At 35.7% G+C, this 20,210-nt stretch overlaps 1 protein-coding gene across 2 annotated transcripts in view; it reads left to right on the top strand.

Annotated features, from left to right (window-relative positions):
- LOC122813707 overlaps nt 1-20,210 on the top strand; it is a 521,863-nt gene that overhangs the window by 493,342 nt on the left and 8,311 nt on the right. For both annotated transcript variants that reach the window (XM_044086168.1, XM_044086169.1), the window contains one exon: nt 11,894-11,937. In XM_044086168.1, coding sequence (XP_043942103.1) covers nt 11,894-11,937 — 44 coding nt within the window. The remainder of the gene's footprint in view (nt 1-11,893; nt 11,938-20,210) is intronic.

The raw sequence follows: 20,210 nt of genomic DNA on the forward strand, positions 1-20,210 counted from the left end.
CATGTATATATGGCCATGCTGTATTGCTGAACAATTAATCTTATAAACATACTTTATACATAAAAAGAAGAAATAATAATTTCCATTCTTTGCAACAAAACTAAAGTGTGCATCCACATATATCATGTGTATAATGCATACATCCAAATATCTATGTCATATACTAATGGAAGTGGAGCGGAGATGTGGAACTATGATGTTGTGTGTATGCATTTATGAAAAATAATGTTTGTAGTCAGAAAACGCATAAAAATGTATGTATGTCTGTATGTGTAAAATATCTAAAACAGTTAGTGATCAGACTATGTGATGTTATATCAAATGACCTAAATGAATGCTATGCAAAAGGAAGCAGGGGGAGGGGACAATGGGGGTAGAAAAGGAGGGAAAAGGAAGGGGAGTGTGGGGGGGAAGGGGGGGAGTGGGAGGGAGGAAAATAGGAAAGGTGAATAAAGCAAATGGAGATGTCAAGGTGTAAGTGGATAGGGAGGGGGGGAGGAAAGTGACAGGATGAATAGGAAGGGTGGAAGGGGGAAAAAGTGAGGGAAAGAATGGAAAGAAAATAGGAAGAAAGTGAATGAAACAAATGGAGATGTCAAGGTGTAAGTGGATGGGGGGGGTGACAGGATGAATAGGACGGGTGGAAGGGGGAAAAAGTGAGGGAAAGAAGGGAAGGAAAATAGGAAGAAAGTGAATGAAACAAATGGAGATGTCAAGGTGTAAGTGGATAGATGTAAGATATATGGTGCTCAATGATGTAATGGCCTAGATTTCAGCATGGGTTTAATGGATATCCTATCATTGAGGCCAGGATAACAGTCAGCTCTGAGTCTGATTATCCACTTGATTTCCTTTGCTTCGGTTAAATTCTGGATGTCACCTCTCCTCAATGTGGGTTCATTCACCTGTATCACTTGAAACTTAAATGTGTGTTGTTTGGAGGTGTTAATCACATGTTTCGACAATGCACTGCATGATGAGGCCACTCTGATCTTGTATATGTGTTCCCTGATTCTCTCTTTCAATTTGTGGTCAGTTTTGCCTATATAAAATGCACAACACTGTGTGCAGGTCGCTAAATAGACTACATGTGTAGTGTCACAGGAGGCCGCAGTTGTAAAAACAAATTCCTGTCCTGTATTCTGATGTATAAAGCTATCTGTTTCTTTGATGAAATTACAATAATTGCATCTATTGCATTTCCTGGTCATTTTGGATAGTAAAAAGTGTGTTTAGTAGTTTGGTGTCATTATATGTGGAGGGGATGTTATTTTTTTTGTGATTTGTAGTGTTAGATGTTACAAAATTCGATGTTATGGGTTTTAGATGTTATAAAATTAGATGTTATGGGTTTTAGATGTTTCAAAGTAGACATATATATATATATATATATATATATATATATATATATATATATATATATATATATATCACTAAATATAGATGTATGGATGAACTCTGAAATATCAAAGTACCGCCAGAACGCCAAACATCAAAACATTGATCCCAGAGGACTGAAACTCAAAGCCCAGAAGAAAACAAGACAAGAAAAAAATACTTTTGCAGAGGGGGAACAATCCCTCTGCATCTCCTGTGTAAGAGAGTCGTGCCTCCTATCCTCTCGGCTCATATAACAACTCCAAGATTGCACAACAGCAGGGAAAGGGCAAATTCAAACTTACTGCTTTTCTGTGACCTCCCACATAGTAATACCTGCTGAAGAAATAATATGAGACTGTAATCTCTTTTGCTTCCATCACAGATGTTCAATATTGAGAGTGAGCCCATATATAAATATATATATATATATATATATATATATATATATATGCAATAATACCGAACTTAAAAAATAAGTAAGTAAAACACAAGAATTTTACAGGGAGCCCATTCTCTAGGCACAATAATGTCCTCCAGGGTTTGTGTTAATGTGTAATTAATGCCCTTCCAGGGATGTAGAGGCCTGTGCTGCACTCATAACACCCTTGGGTGCACAGTAATTACACATTAACACACACCCTGTCAGCCATTATTGCTTGTATAACATATTTCAGAAAGAAAGGGAGACTTTGCACCTTCTAATAGTGTATGCCTATTTGCCAGAAGAGTCTTACACTATCTCAAAACTTTAAAATAAGTAAATACAAGGAAAAAAATGAACAACTTACAATGTAATACATAATGACTTTAAAATTATCAGTCATTACTCAGATGTCTCTTCCTCCTGCAGTGTCCCGAGAATACATTTCATTATTTACTTTTCTTGCATCCAGTGGCATAGCAAGAGTGGGGTGAAGGAGGCAGCTTTGGGTGTAGGAAGAAGGAAGCTCACTTGTAAAAAAATCTACCAATCAGTAGCTGGCTACTTTGGAAGCTGAAGTCCTTTTTTTTGGTTTGCTTTTCACTTTAAGGGCTAAGGTTTGGAGCACTGTCAATGATAACATTTACATTGCTTTTATCTTCATCATAATTTGACATCTTGTGTCAATGGTTCCCTTATCCCTTTTTTTCCTCTTTCTGGTTATTGATTTCTTCACAGATAGAAACAGCAAATCCAGGAAAGCTCTTGCACCTTTCACTATTCCCTCTATTTTATCTAAAGTAGCCATCCAGAGAGATCCCATGACTGCCATTTTTCCAGGCCAAATAACAATACATATATTCTGTATTCTCCCTTAAATTATTTGAATATAGCACATTGACAAAAACATGTACAAAATCACCAATTAAATCAGTATCAGAACCCATGCAAACAGGTGTAACTTGGCTATGTTGTACAGAATATTGCATGAATGTTCAAGTACTTAAAGAGGAAATTCCAACCAAAAGTCAAAATTCCTTCCCTTTTGTACGATGTCAGGAGGTTAGAATAACTCTTTCCAAATCAACATATGTAATTGTAGTACATACATCTTTCTCCCAAAGAATTCTAAAAGTATTTGTCTCTTTACCATATTTTTCATTTAACATTTTATATAGTTTATGATTCCTTTCTTACCTGGATGTACTTGTCTACTTCCTGTCCAATAAATAATCCATTTTAGATATTTATCTCTTTGTATTGTGCACTAGTCTAAAGCTTTCAGTTTATTTATTAGTTTATAGTAAATTATCTGTTTATATCATATCTGGCACCTGTATCTATGTATTTCTAATATGTTATTTTTTTCTTCTTTCATGAACTGATCCCAGTACATTAATCCCATACAAACCTTTGAACTTCTGGAAATCTCTATTGCTTGTAGAAGCTTACATTCTTCTTACATTTTTGGAGCCAACTTTTTCAATCGTTAGTGTGTTTGTCTCTACTAGTGAGTTTTTATCAAATTTATTATTTTCACTACTAAAGTCTTACTACTCTTTTTTCAGTCTAATCTTCTTTCCCTTAATAAATTATGCATTCTTCTGACACCTCCTCTAGAATGGTGGTTTGGGTCCAATATCCCCTTTGACATTTGTATCATTGGTGCCTTACAGTTTATCTCAAAGTCAGACATTCCAAACCCTCTTGCTGCTGTTGGCAAAGTTGTGTCCCATGCCACCTGAGGTTTTTATTTTGCCTGTATAAATGTTGTATTGCTTTTTCTCAGTTTACAAAAAAAAAAATGATGGAGGAAGAGACAAATACTTTGACAATACTCCCTAGTATTAAATATGACTCTTCAAGAGTACCTGTTAACTTCAAGTTAATGTTTATTTAGTTGTTTTATACACAGAACACCAGTAGCAATAATTTGGCAGTCGAGAATAAATATAGAAATGACTAAAATACATATAAAACAAATACCCATCCCATGTCATCAGATGCCTTTTCAGGTCAATAAGTCTTTAGTGCCTGCCTGAAACAGGCATATGAGGGGCATTCTTGGAGTGACTGAAGTAGCAGATTCCACAAATGAATGAGGGGCTCGACAGAAAAATGTGTGAAAACCTGAAATCTCAAGGATAACTCATGGAACCACTCCAAGACCCTCATATGTGAGTACAAATATATATATATATATATATATATATATATATATATATATATATATATATATATATATATATATATAGATAGATATATATATAGGAGAGTAGGATACAGTAAGCTCCTTCAGGTAGCAATGCAGGTCATGAACTGATAATTATATAATAATGGGTCATTGCTATTCAAAAACATGCACACTGATTGGACAGCCCAACCAGTGTTCCCATTGTAAATTGAGCATATACCAACAAAAAAATTTCTGGCTGCTAAAGTATCATTGAGCAGCCAGACTTTTCTATTGAAATATGCTACAGAGGGCAGAGCAAAATGTGAAAAAAAGTCAGGGTCATTCTGCAAAAGTAAAGAAACAGAAAAATACCTGATCTTCCTTGTATTTCTGTGCTGTCGCTCCTTAAATTTGGCCAGACTGTCATACCTCTCAACTGTCTTGATCTTGGCAGAATGTCTAGATCTTTGCCTCATAGCTATAGTCTGTTCCACACACACACACACACACACACACACACACACACACACACACACACACACACACACACACACACACACACACACAAATCACCACTGTGAATTGAAGTAATGAAATAATAAGAGACATTTCAGATTTAGCCTACATATCCTTCAGGTAATGCACACTTACAGAAAACATCTTCTTCAAGCAACTATACAAGTTGATAAGAACATAAGAGTAGTAAAATCCGTGACTATTTTTGGACCTTTGCCCCCCTTCCCCCATTATGTTGCACTTTCTCCAGGTTTCTAGCATTAACACTGGGCTGGCATGAGTGGGACCCCCTTAAATAAAAAAAAAACAAAAAAAAAAAACAAAAACAAAACAAAAAATAGCCATGGAGATTCTCTTTTCTCCATTGCTTCTCTTGAAATAGCACTGATGTACTATGCATGGGAATGTAACTCTCAAACGCATGCACAGTACATCAAAAAACATGGAAGAATGGGAAACAATGCAGAGGAACATTGTGGCACTGTTATACAAAGACATTATTGAAGAAAGGTAAGCTATTTCTTTCTTAAATAATTTCATTGTATAATAGCAATAACCAACTGCTAAGTGTAGGTAATGCTGGATTTACTGATGGTTGGCTTTGTTTGATCATGAGGGTGATCAAATCACACCAACTGTGGGCAAATTCAGCATTACCCACACCAAGTTATGGATTATTGCTTAAATAAACTAGTACTAAGATCATTTACATTATCATATTATGAATAAGAAGACAACAAATGCTGCACAGAACATATGCAATGTGCTGATAGTGAGAAGTACCAGTAAGTAGCAGATCTACAGAGCACCATCTGTAAATAATCATGCTCAGTGCTAGTTAGTCCAATGTAATGTAGATTACAATAATCCATCCTAGTGACACCACAGCATGAACAAGAATCGAGAGATCAGCTTGAGGTATTGAATGCTTAATCCTCTCTCTGACTGGAAAAATAAGATGTAATGATAGCCAATGCCTGGATCTGAAATGTTATCCATGAGTCTAGAATAATACCAAGACTCGGCACTTTATAAAGTCAAGTCTGTCACTTCCTTTCATAATATGACTGGGTAAAGCTATGGTGGAAGAAACTCTCAATGTTGCATGCATTACCAGGGGCCTCCATCTGCTTAATGTTTACTTTTAACCAATTTTCAGTTAGCCAGTTATTTATGGATTTAAGATCATCAACCACAGAATAAATACTCACTTGTGGGAATCAGAAATAGATCTGTATATTATCAGCATAACTGTAGTACATAATCCAGTTTCCCGAAATAATTCTCCAAATGGCAGGGTATACACTGTGAATGTAAGGGAACCAAAATAGAGCTCTGTGGTATTCCACAGTAGAGACAGTATACAGAAGGGAACTTGAGTCCTGAACAGACCGTATATTTACAGCCAGATAGGTATGATATGATCCAGTCAAGGACTGCAGTGGCAATAATACAGTACAAATTTAGGCACTCTTTTACTATTCTGTGATCCATAGTGTTAGACTTTAGTCCAAAGTAAACTAGTTGATTGGAGTATTTCAGAAAGGGATCACTAGGAGAATGATTGTACTTTATGGTTTTATCCTTCTATGTGTTTGTCCTATATCCAGCAATTCTACCATATCAACAAAGTTCCTGAAATATTGCTTCCAAATCACTTCATGGTCTGTCAGAGTAAAAAGAAAGCAGCAGGTCCATGTGTAGTGCCAGCTTGGGAGTAAATTCCTGCAGATTGTATACCCCTACTTGTATTTTTTTTTAATTAATTTGCCAAAGGTTAAAAATAAATAGTTAATATAAGGGAGAAGAGGACACCCTTGTCTAGTGTATCTACTTAGCTGAAAACTTTTGTAAAATCTATTTCCTATCTTTATTTGTGCTGAGGTATTATAATACAAAGATTCTGTTAAATGCACCCCCCCTCAGGAAAACCCATCACTTTTAGTACTTAAAATAAATAGTGCCATTAAATAATTCCAACCCATAATTAGCTAGTTTAGTAAAGCCCTTAATAAATCTGCCTCTAAAAATTGCATGCATTTGTAATGGTAAACCATCAAATAAACAGTGGCTAGGTTAGCTGGCTCACTTGTGAGTTCTCTGAATTGGTGTACAAAAGCCCTTAATAAATCTCTCTTTATAAATTGCATACATTTGTAATAGTAGACCACCAAGCCCAGGTGGTTTGCCCAGAAAAGTGGCTAGATATCTGGCTCACTGTGAGTTCCCTGATCTGGTATAACCATCAACTGCAGGAGAAAGAGTGTGTCCTTATTTTTGTAGCTGAGGGGCAAAAACGTATTCTTACAAATGTAACAAACTGGTTAATACAATACATTACCTAGAACATGCAAACCACTTCAGTGCTTTAATCCTGGCTGCAAATGTACTATTGACATTCATTTCTGAGTACCAGTACTGCACTCCTACAATATTGGCAACTACCCATTATGCCTACTCATACCTTATGCACAGGGTAACTCCCCCCTTCCACATCCCAGCTATGCCTCTGGTTTTACCCTTCTTTTATCTTCTTATTGATTCCATCTCTTGATCCGTAACTTCTTGCAACAAGTAGTTCTGCAGTTCCATCAAAATGCTTTAATGGGAGCTTCCACTTCTCATAAAAAATGTATGTTCTCAGGCATTACAAATTGGATTTGTTAGGTGCATGGCCAAGATGGCTAACTGAGAGCAGCAACTGATCTCTGTTACTAAAAACCTTTCTCTGACAGAAACTATTATCAAAAAAATAAAATCTGGAGATACTTGTTAGCTAATTTTATTCACCAATAGTCAGAGAAAATATTTATAGCTTCAAGTTCTTCAAAAGCTGTAATTTTCCTGTTAGAATTTCAACTGCTTGGTTAAAAGAGAAGCGACATAACCACAAGCCACTCAAGAAATTGTACTTAAGGTTCTTGTATTAAAAAAAGACATCCTGTCACTAATATATAGCATGCAGGATGTATTACTTAAAATGAACAAACTGGATACCAAATTAGAAAGTTTCAAAGAAGAGACCAGAAAAAAGATGAAACATCAGGAATTTCTCATGAAACAACAAAGTACACAAATCAACAGTATAGAAGAGCTTTACATGATTATGAACAGAGAATAACTTAAAGAGAGTCTCAGACTAAATTTATTTTAAAACAAAATAACTGGCTTATAGATATAGTTGATGTTTTAGAAAATAGACTGAGATGAAATAATATTAGAATTTAAGGTATACCTGAAACTTACGAGGGAGACAATATAAAACATTTCTTAACAACCTGGCTGCATAAATTATTAAATCTACTTGAAACATTATCTTTTGGAATTTTAGAAGGAAAACTCACCACCATGTTCAATTACATTTAAGTTTATGTCTAGCTTAGAAAAAGATAAAATATTAAGAAGGGCATGGTCCAGCTCACCTATTAAAATAGATGAACATGTAGTCAGATTTGACAATGATTATTTCAGTAAAGTTATGAGTAAAAAAAAAATCCTGATTACCACAGATCAAGGAATTTAAAAAGAACAATATTAAAGCCACTTTGGTGTTTTCTGCAAAAATCAAATTATTTCTTTCTGTAGGAACTAAAATATTTGACACACTGGAGGAGGTCCCCACTTTTGTCAACAAATATAAAATGTTTTGTAAACTGAAGAAATGGATTGGAATAGTATATCCCTCAAGAAACAGAGTGAGATGAATCCCTGGAAAACTTCTTCTAAAACCAAAAAGCTCAAAAACAAGTGAATTGTATTTTCTGATTGCAGGACTTTTCTATTATCTTCTGAAACAATGGATTTACCCTTTAATTATAAGATTTTTATTGGACTTTAAGCTTCAAAACATATGTCAGTTATGAAGCAAATAATAGTTAAAAAATCTTGAGAACAAAACAATTTTCCAGTTGTGTGAGAGTGCAGGATTCTTGCTTGCCTTCATTCCCATCTTGAGCCATTCTGAAAAAAATTCTAGGCCAAAATTCATCACCGATATCTGTGAAAACAGAAAGGAACTTTCTTTTTCTTTGATATTTTTTTTTCCTTTTCTTAAAAGTGAAGAATTAGTAAAACAAAAGCTAAACTAATGTTTTATATTGAGCTGTTGCTGACATATATAATTTACATTTTTTTTTTGAAATGTGTTAGCTTATTAGTGTTAGTAACTCTAAACTCTACATATTAATGGAAAAAAGAGCAAAGTTAAATGATTGTTACTGATTAGAACAGTTTAAGAATTTAGAAGAATAGAGAAACCTGAGAAAAATTTTTAGCATTATCATACTTTATGTTTTATTTTCCTAATCAAAATCAAATTCTAATACTGTAACTGTATGAAAAGCAGTTTACAAAACCTTAAAAATTAAAAAAAACAAAAAAAAATTAAAAAAATTATAAATTAATAAAAAGAATAAACATCTAATGAATAATATGCATGTAAACAAGGAATGGAATATCTACTTCTTCTTTTGGCTTTTCCCAGTTAGGGAACAACGAGTGATTTTTTATAGTGTCGATTAGTATTAGTCAGTTACAGTTTGCACACACACATATGCACTACACACACACTCACACCACACACCCACTAGACAGCAATTCACCTACCCAGCATGTTTTTGGGATGTGGGAGGAGACCGGAGCACTGGAAGGAAACCTACACAACCGCAGGGATGGCATACAGACTCCACACAGAAGGCACCCCAGCTGAGACTCAAACCAGAGAACCTCTTACTGTGAGGTGGCAACGCTAACCACTGCACCACCGAATGGAATATCTACTATGTAAGATTAATACAATGGCAGTATCAGTAAGTTAAGAAATATATACACAGACTTTAATCTCTAACAGAGAGCTGATGATTAAATAGCTCTTTGATGGGAGATTTTACAAAAGCATGTTATATAGAATAATGTAGAATATTAATTGGTAATATGATAGAAAATATATTTAAATTAAAAAACTGCTTATATAAAAGATGTATTACATATACCTGCATATGGTAGAAATGTGAATGCACAAGATCTCAAATAATTTACATAGAAAATCATATAAACATATTTGAAAGGATCCTGAAAGTTGAAATTTGAAGCTTGTTGATGTGAACTTTGAAGCTTTTTGCATATTATATGTTGTTAGATTCACTAATACTACCTGACAAAATTTCATTTCATTAGTCAAGACTGAAATTTGAATGTTATATAGCTGAATCAGTGCATCCATTTTGATAGAAAGTAAAGCAAATGTTTCAATATGTTTGAACCCAGGAAGGGAGAATGGGATTTGAATTAAGCACATTGCAACTTTTGGATATGATATACACTGCAATTTTTTGACACTGTAGAAATAGCAAGACATCCTCTTTGACCTCAATAATGTACATATTTTTATGAATTAGTTTAATAAGCTAAAGGATTTTTAAACATTTTGATATTTATCATATTAAGAGTGTTACATAATTTTTGAGCTATAGATACTTGTACTTTCAAAATTAATTCAGAGCTTTTGTTAGAGCCATAAAACATGAGTATATCTTTTAGAGCAATGAATATAAATGTGCATTGATTTTTCTTTTGTATAATAGTTTAGTATGATAAGATTACCTGCTACCCATCACTTTACAGATATATTTAACTCTTCAGGTCACTTTGTTCTACATATTTATTTAGATATTTAGTTATAATAATGTTGAATGAGCAAATAATTTAGGAATATTTAATGGATAATCTATGCTACTATTTTAGGTGTGTATTACACTATTTGTTGTATTATTTAATATTTGTGATTAATAGAAGAAGATTATTGTACTTTATGTACTAATGGGGGAATAGTTTTAAATGACAAAACATATAACTAAATTAATAGTTTCTTATTGTTTTTAACTTATATATAATATTATTGCAATTATTGGTAAGTCACAGTAACTTTTGGCTACTTTTTTGATTAATTTGTTATGTATTGGTAGATATAGAGAGAGAGCTAGTACAGTAGTTTGTGTATTCAATATGCAAACTAGGAACTTTGATATCCATTATAGGTTGTGTTTTATTAGTAATATATCCAGTTACAGTTGTAGACTTGTTTTTGTTGCTTATTAGTTTTAGTAATTTAATTTGTAGAAAGGAAGAATTAAAAAAAAAATGTGGAATGTTAAGATAGTGTTGGTGGAATGCATTACAGTCTTATATGCAATTAAAGTAATATGGTAGATAAATATGCTTAGAAGTCTACATACTTTTTTTAATATTCCAATAAATTGTTCTGGAAATGCAAATGCTTCTGACATTTTACTACAGAATCAAAAGCTCTCTAGAGCTGTGTATCTAATTAGCGTCAATTTCCTGTCCTTTCCTTTTGCTAAATCTGAGATAGTTACTACACTTTTTATGTTATTATACATTAATCTATTGACTATAAATCCTGTTTGATTTTTATTAATTTATCTACTATATCTCTTAATCTGGAACCTTTTAGATAGTAGTGGACTGAGTAACTCAATAGATGGCAAGAATAAAACTTTGTTACTTAAATCAGTTAGTGAAACTTCTTTGAGTTTACACTGGAAAGTTTTTATGTGGAAATATATAGATATAATGTTTTTACTCCCTATAAAATCTCTGAGTTTGGTAAAATGACTTCCACATTCTGTTGGAGATGTAGTAAAGATGATAAGCTGATTGGACGTACATGTTTATTGATTGTGTAAAATTAAATGCATATTGTGAAGAGATAAGTATGTTTTTAAGGGGTTATGGTCTGATAATTGTTTTTTAATCATTAATAATAATGCATGGTCCACATCCTTTGTAAAAAAACAAACAACAAAAATTGTTCTGGAGTCTTCTGGCAGTAGCTTAAAAATTTATTGTAAAAAATGTTATTACAAAAAACTGGAAATCGAATTCAGTTCCAACATTCAAAGAATTTTTAAATTTAACAGTGATACCATGTAAAACTGAAAAATAAGTGGTCAGAATAAGATCTATAAATCATACTAAGACTTTTAGTGGTTGGGATAGCCTTGAAATATTGCTACTGAAACACCAATATTCTTAGTGTGTTGACTGTATAAGATTACACTAATGATTCATTGTATTCCTTACATTGTATAATAGTATGTGATGTTGAATTTCTTCCTTTCTGTGTATATTTTGCAAATATGTTAAATTAATAAAATAATTCCTAAAATAATGTTTTCAGAGCTTTGAATATGGTATTTGATATTTTTTTATATTTCTACATATTTCATGTGGATGCTCATGATAATTTTATAACATTTTAAAAGGAAAATATGCAGTCTGAGCCATTATTGATATTCATCATCATTTTAAAATAAACTATTAAGTGTTCAATCCATTATTTTGCAATTTGTTTGCATGTAATTTTTGTGTATTTATTTTAGGTTTGTGCCCGCCATGTAAGAAGACTGTTGACCATACAAATAAGGTAAGGTTCCTACATGATTTTAAATTTGTTTTCATATCATTCCAATTTTTTTAAGGATTTGTTTGTAGGTACATTTTTTATTCACATTTTCCAAAAGAAAGGTGAGCATGTTGGTCCACATAAATTCTTAAAAACAGAAGAAAGATGCATGTTCAACAAATATGCATAGTATTGCTCATGTACAAATGCATATAACAGGCTGTTTGATATAGAAGTTGTACGCTGTTTACAATATGGCTGAAGTGGCTTTGAGCAATAGACATGTTGCTTCTGATGGTGGTAGTGGTGTGGAGGTGGTGGGGTGAAACATTCACTGTTTATGCTGGTACATGTTACATAGGTTCATAGGTTCATAGGTTGGTACTAGGCTATCGGCCCTAGGGCCTATGCAAGCCTAGCAATAACAATTCCCTGGATATTTCTTCCCACAATATTTACTTCTCTGGGCCCCTGTCTAGCAGGGTGACTGACATGATCCCCGGGGTGAATTTCCTATCTCCCATCCAATCATCAAGGTTCCTTTTGAAGAGGGCCAATGAGGCACTCTGCTTGACATGTATGGGCAGTCTATTCCAGAGTATGGGGAGTCTCTGAGTCAGGAACCTATCCCTCCAGCATGTTTTGTTCATTGTGATGACAATGTTTAGATCCTTGGAGCATGTGGCTCTGAGGGATTGGGATTTCTTTAAGTGGAGCATGTCCAACAGCTCAGGGTTTGACATGGCCTTTTATGTTAAACAGAGATCGCCTCTGAGTAGACGATATGCCACAGAGTATAGCTGGAGTTTTTTTAAATGGTCAGCATATGGCATCTGCTTTAGGCCTGTGATTCTTTCAGTGAGGTATTTCTGTGGCCTTTCCAGCTGTTGCAGATGTCTTGTGAGGTACATACCAAACAGGGCATTATACTCTATAATGGGTCTAATGAGGGATGAGTACAGTGGAACAATGACCTCCTTTTTTCTGGATGAAAAGCCCGTAGTGATGAGGTGTGTCACATAGAAGGATTTCCTGACTGTTGTGGTGATGTGGTTATCAAAAGTGAGACCACTGTCCACCTGTGTCCCTAAGTCTCTCATCACAATTTTGATGTTTAGCGTCCTGCCACCTATGTGGTAATTCATGGGTACATGTTTTTTTTCCAAAGGGGATAACTATACATTTCTTGGCATTAAGCTTGAGCCCATGGCTCTGGCACCAGGCATCTGTTTCTGTAAGGCCCTTTTGTAGAATATCCACATCATTTGGGGATTCAATAATGGCTCCCAGTTTGCAGTCATCTGCAAACTTTGTTAGCTAGAGTCCCTTAGTGTTGGCCTGTACTTCAGAGAAGTAGATGCCAAACAAGAGTGGTCCCAGGACTGAACCCTGAGGTACTCCACTTGTCACTTGTCTGGAGCTGGATTTGGAGTCAACTACTTTTACAGTCTGGGTTCTGTCAGTAAGCCAGTTGGCAACCCATCAAGTGACATAGGGATTTATGCCCAGCTTAGTAAGTTTATCTATGATTCCAGAGTGGGGGATGGTGTTGAAGGCCTTGGCGAGGTCCATATAGGCTGTGTGGAACACCTTACCCTCATCCACAGCTCTGGAGACTGATTTGAAGAAGTCAATCAGATTCAGGAGATAAGATCGGCCCTTCACAAACCCAAACTGGGTGGGGTCCAGTGTTTGAAGGTTGCCAATGTCTTTGTTTATAAGTTCCATGATAATGCATTCCATGCCCTTGCAGATCAGGCTTGTCAGACTGATGGGACGGTAGTTCCCGGGATCCAAGGCGGATCCTCCCTTGTGGAGCAGGATAACTGTAGCTGTGCACCACTCAGTGGGCATGAAGCCTGAGGTGAGGCTATGATTAAACATGACACTTAGGTTAGGTGAGGTGCCAGTTCATTTTGTAGTTCATGTAGTACACAGCCTGGGATGTCATCTGGTCCCATGGATGCTGTATTCTGAGCTTTGGAGAGTGCGGTTTCTACCTGTGTGGCCATGATCATTGGAATTTGGCAATCTTTTGGTATTGAGATGGGCCCTTTAGGGGGTGAGAGGGGGGTGAAGTTGGCACTAAATTGATCTGCCAGGATATTGGCAATATCCTTGGGATCAGTATATTTAATGCCATTCTGTTGTAGCTCAGAGCAGATCTGAGCATTGCCATTTAGATTCTTGACATAACTATAGAATGCCTTGTGGTTGTCTTTGGAATCTTTGGCAATTTTATTTTCATAACTAGCGTTTGAGGATTTTATGAGGGATCTCAGCTTCTTACTGAGGCTGGTGAGGGAGTTTTTTGCATCCTGGGATTTTCCTCTTTTCTGCAAAAGTTTCTTCCTTCTGTTGTATAGTTTGTTTATAGCAGGGGACCAACAGATTGGCTTCCTTTTTTTGGAGAAGAGCATCTTAGTTCTATTTGTAATGGCACGATTCATGCACGAGTGGATGTGCTCGTACAGTGCCTTAGTGTAGGATTCTGCAGGCAAACTTCCAGATCCCATCTGCGTGGGTGTTGTGAAGTTTGTCACTTCTGACTTCAGTAGCATGAAGTTGGCTTTGGAGAAGTTTTTTAAGGAGGTTTCCTTTCTAGGGGGTGGGTGTGGGATGTGGATGTCAAGGGTGATTTGCTTATTGTCAGACCTGACCAATGAGGGGGTGACCACTGATGTGGAGCATCTATCTTCCATGTTGGTAATGACCAGGTCTAGGATATTGGAGCCCCTGGTGGGACAATGGATTAGTTGATCCAGGGCGTTGGAATACATAATTGTAATTCTCAAATATGTGAAAGTACAAACTCAGATTAAGGAAATATACACTAAATTTCAGGTTGTGGTTATGGTTTTTAGGACTATTTCCTTTGTCCAGGTATCACAGTTAGTGCACATAAGTTGCAGGGGTATAGGATGAAGACTTGAGAGGTGTAAAAGTAAGTTTCAGAATTAAATGTTGTATTATTTGAATGAGTTTAATCTCAAAGTGTCATGGCTTGCACAAGTAGATCTCAGGGTTGGGAGGGTGGCCTAATGGTTAAGGTGTTTGCCTTGCAAACACAAGGTGCAGGGTTTGAGTGTCACAAGGGACAATTGGCTAGGCTTAAAATGGCTCACAAGGGCAGTTTGCTTAGTACTAATCTATGAATCTATGAATCTCTATAACTTTGATAGAGAGGCATTTAAGCATATTATATAGGATTACCTCCTGATGGCAGCCTTTTCTAAGAATCACCAACCTCCTATATATACTTATCAAGAGTTACATAAACATAGCATAATATTTGGAGAGTGAAAATGAGGCAGGGGCATCATTTCTTTGCCTGAAAGGTTTTGTTATCTGATTCTAGCTTGGTGTATTCTAACTACTGTTACCCTTCTCCTACTCAATTCCTGATCTTCTTGACCTGCTTGCACCCTTAGTGCTGACTCTACCAGTGTATATTGAGGAATATTTATATTTGCTGTAAATTTTAGAAGGTGTTTTATTTCTTTTCTTTTGTATTAACCAACCCACTCAGTTAGACCACATTACTTTCTGTATAACTACTTTTACATTATTGTGTAATGCATTTATGCTGTATTTTGTACTATTAATAGTATTAGTGTCTGTATACTATGGTTTGCCTCTCACTCATATTATTCACACTTATGTGCATGCATGGTCTTTGAAATGCTGAGCTGGTGCTGTACAGCAAAACACTTAATACCTTGTTTGACTCCCTTTTACATGGCAGCGTTACAGTAATTTAACCTCACTTTTATATATCTCATTAACACAGTATGGAACTTGCATTGTTTTTGAAATTCTACCAGATGTGACTGACTTTCAAAGTACATTTCTGAATCCCATTAGAGGGATTCAGAAAAATATCTTTGCTGTCTACCTTTGCAATGAGTATCATTACATGGTGCTCTCTTTTTCTTATTTCTTTTATATATTGTCAGCATAATCATCAACATCATCATCATCAAACCCTTTTTACATTTTATGTGAGTTTGGGATGTGGTTTGAACTGTAATCACCTTCCTTGATTTCCAGCCAGTCTCCTACCTTCTTGAGAAGTCACATCCTACTGTCACAGGCCTTCTACAATGCAATCCATCTCTTAACTGTATGCCCTCATTTCCTCTTTCCTTCTTCCTGCCTGTCCTGAATTTGTTTTACCAAATCATCTTTTGCTTTCCTACACATATGACTGAACTACTGTAATCTGTTCCCTTTGACCTTCACTGTTACATTCCCTCTGTTCTAATGTACCCATTTGTTGTCCTTCCCCCACTGTGCATCTTACTACTGATCTCAGCCACTTCACTGCAGTCACCTCAAGCTTGTACAACTGCTCTACCTTCACTGTCCAGTTTTATGTACCATGCAAAAGCACTGGACACATCACTGTTTTGTATACTTCTCACCTTCTTTGGCATTCTTCTGCCACATGCTGCCCCTGACATTTTGTGTCAGTTACCTGTAGCAACTCTCACTCTAGCTTTGACTTTCTCATTCAGATTTATGTTTTCTTAAGCCACACATCATATAAACTTGAAACTTTTAATGTGCTTCACTAGGTTCCCTTCTGTCTCATTTATCATCTTCTTCTAACTTTCCCCATTTGTTGCAAAGATCAGTGTCTTGTCTGTACTCATTTCCTTCCCTTGTGCCTTAAATAGTCTTTCAAGTCCCCTGTCCTTTGCTGAACATTCTGTTCAGTCTGTCAGTAGTGCCATACTGTCAGTAGCTTTACTGATGTGTGCCTCTGACCTGTTTACTGATGTAGCCCATCACTAATATAAAAAGAAAGAGTTGTGCCATGACGCACCTCGACTCCTACGGGGAGTGCCTCTTTATGCCTGAACACTGTGCTTTCTTGTGTCGTTGGGTCATTATGCGGGTCTGTATTAATTCATTGAAAGACGTATTCTGCAAATACATCTTCATTGATCACTAGTCACCAAAATTCACTTTAGTGAGCAGTGAAATTTTTCCCATGGTTTGAAAACACTCGCCTGGAACACACGACACACTAAATTGAATCCACTCAAGTGGGGGGCTTCACCCACCAAATCCCACTAACTTTATACACCAACTCCAAGATCACATTACAGTGGGGAAAAGGGCAAAGTTGAGGTGATGGCCAAGTGTTTCTGAACCATGGGAAAAATTCCACAGTTCACGGAAGTAAATTTTGGCAGGTGGTAATCGATGAAGATATATTCGCGGAATATGTCTTTTGATGAATTAATATAGACCACCATTAAACGTACCCTGTACTGATTTTATTAATATTTCTGGAATTTTGAACCATTGCAGGAATGTCTAAAACAACTTTCTTGGGACTCTGTCATTTGTTTTGTCTATGACCAGGAATAATTAGTTGGACTCTTTCCTCATCTCCAGCTTCTTCTCAGTTATCTCTCTCACTGCGAACATCAGATCAATTGTGCTGCATAATGATTTAATCTGAACTGTTCATCTCCCATCTTACTTTCTATTGATCTGCCTATCTGTTTATCAATGACCCTCTCCAGCACTTTCACGTATTGTTGCCGGACTTATATATCTATCAACTGCCCTCATTAAAGAAGAAAGTATAATGAAAAGTTTATTAAATCTAGAATGACATGAAGATATAGCATGGGATTTGGACTGTAGATAGTGGAAGGGAGTATCTGTTATAAGAAGTAGTGGTTCGTGAAAGTATTCTTATTAACAAGAATGGCTGTAAGTTAAAGCAAAGTGACAACTATATTACTGTAAGAGTTCATGTGGCAGAAAAAAGAGTGAGGTAGGTGTATAATTGGGATATTAGTACAGTATTCAGGTACTAACAAAAAGGCTCAAGTAGTGACTAGGGTATGAAATACACGGGTCTATATTAGAACATCGAAGTCTTGAAACTTCAAATGTTCTAAAATTGACCCCTGTTCAGCGAACGCTGAAAATAGTGAAGCTGCAGAACACCAAATTTTTTCCTAGGGAAAGAATTCGATTGACCATTTCTGTGGCTTCGCTATTTTCAGCACTATGGTGGAAAGTTACGGCTCAGGTTCAGGTAAGTGTGCGATTGTGTGGACATGAGGGTTAGAACGTGGGTTAGGTGAATTAGGGTTAGGGCACAGGTCAGCTAAGTGTGCGATTGTGACGGAGGTTAGGGTTAGGGCGGGGTAGGTGAGCTGGGGTTAGGGCACGGGTGAGGTGAGTGTGTGATAGTGACGGACCTTAGGGTTAGGGTTTGGGGTAAGGTAAGTGGATAGATAGTAGTGTATGTACAGTTTAGATTAGGGATAGATGTAGGGTTTTAAGTGTATGTGTGTGGATTGCTGTTTTTTTGGTGTGCTTGTGTTGTGTGTATGTGTTTCGGAACAGCAAATTTTTTCCCTTAGAAAAAATTTGTTGTTCTGCATGTTCGATATTTTAAGCGTTCACTGAACAGGGGTTGATATTAGAACATTCGAAGTTTTAAAACTTCGGTGTTCTAAAATAGACCCAAAATACACAGAATGAATGTACCAAGAAAAAGAAATAAGTTTAATGACGTCAATATAATTGTATGGCCAATCTCTTTCACCCTTTGTATTTTTGTAACTTCATCAGAACTAAACTGTGTAGCAAAACTCCCTGACTTTTAAACCGAAAAGTGTCACAAGACTAGCAGTATAATAGCTGAATTAAAGTGCCAGCAGTCATAACAACTTCAACAGGTAACAGGTACTGAAATAAATATGTAAAAACATTAGTGTCACATTTATTTTCCTTAAATGTTTCTGACATGATTCTTTAAAGCTAGTATAATTAATATTTGGTAATGAATTTGAATCAATACACTTAAATATAAAAAGTAGTAAAAACATTGTGATAAAGTTGTTTCAAATAATTTGTGATATGGCACATCAAAAACTATTTTATATACATATACATATATATATTTCATCGAATTTCAAAACAGCGAGACCAAATCATCGAAAACTCATATCATCGAAAACTCTTAACATCGAATCTCAAATCATTGAAAACTACAAAGCGACTAGAAATAACATCCCAGACACTGTTTACTATGTTTATGCAGGGGGGCAACTCCCCCTTTGCACCAAGTGGGGGGCTCCATCCCCCACACCCCCCGAAAATTAAATATACCAACTCCAAGGTCGCACTATAGTGGGGTTAGGAAATTACCTTTTTCCCCCACTGTAGTGCAACCTTGGAGTTGGTATATTTAATGCACGGTGGGTGGGAGGTGCAGGGGGCTTGCCCCCCTGCATAAATGTAGTAAAAAGTCTGTGGAATGTTATTTCTAGTTGCTTTGTAGTTTTTCAATGATTTGAGATTCGATGTTATGAGTTTTCGACGATTTGAGCTGTCGATGACTTGGTCTCGCTGTTTTGAAATTCGATGAAATGAGCTTTCGACGATATGAAGTGAAACTATATATATATATATATATATATATATATATATATATATATATATATATAGGTCCACTTTGTAATTTCGAAATACTGAAATTTCGAAATTCAGTATTTCAAAACCAGAAAGCCAAAAACCCAGCCACAACTCACATATTCAAAAACTCACAACCGTGAAATTCAAAATCCCGTAATTATGCTACACATACAGTACACACATAAACATACACACAACTCCCCTCCACAATCAAACAACTCATCTAAACTACATACATTATATATTCTAACTCTGAGATCGCACAAGCAGAAACACAAATGAAACTCACACACACATCTTACAGTCCCTCAAACACATACATAAAAGTCACAACACAGTTACACACAATAAACCTCTAACCAACATACTTACACACACAAACTTACCAAAATTAAACCTAAACATTCACATACCATAGCAACGGAAGCAGAAATTCAAAATGTCCTTGCTTCAGTATTTTTAATTTCGCGCTTCTGTTGGTTTCGGAAATGTGAGTCTAAAGCTTTATAAGTTAGAAATACTTAAATTCGAGATTTCAGTATTTTGAATTTACAAAGTGGACCCATATATATATATATATATATATATATATATATATATATATATATATATATATATATATATTAAAGTTATATATGTATGGGTCTACTTGAGTTGACTGAAATTTCACATTACAGAAACTCACTTTATCGAGATGAAATCAACAAAACCTAAATTTACTGAAAGTTCACATCACCGGAAACTTTAAAAGGGTACAGGGGCACTTGGCCAGCATGGGGAAATTTACTCTTTTCCCCATTGTAGTGTGATCCCAGAGTTGATATACACAGTTGGGGGGGAGCAGC

This window comes from Protopterus annectens, chromosome 10.part0, assembly GCF_019279795.1.
Source record: "Protopterus annectens isolate FY-2018-M chromosome 10.part0, PAN1.0, whole genome shotgun sequence".
Classification (NCBI taxonomy): domain Eukaryota; kingdom Metazoa; phylum Chordata; order Ceratodontiformes; family Protopteridae; genus Protopterus; species Protopterus annectens.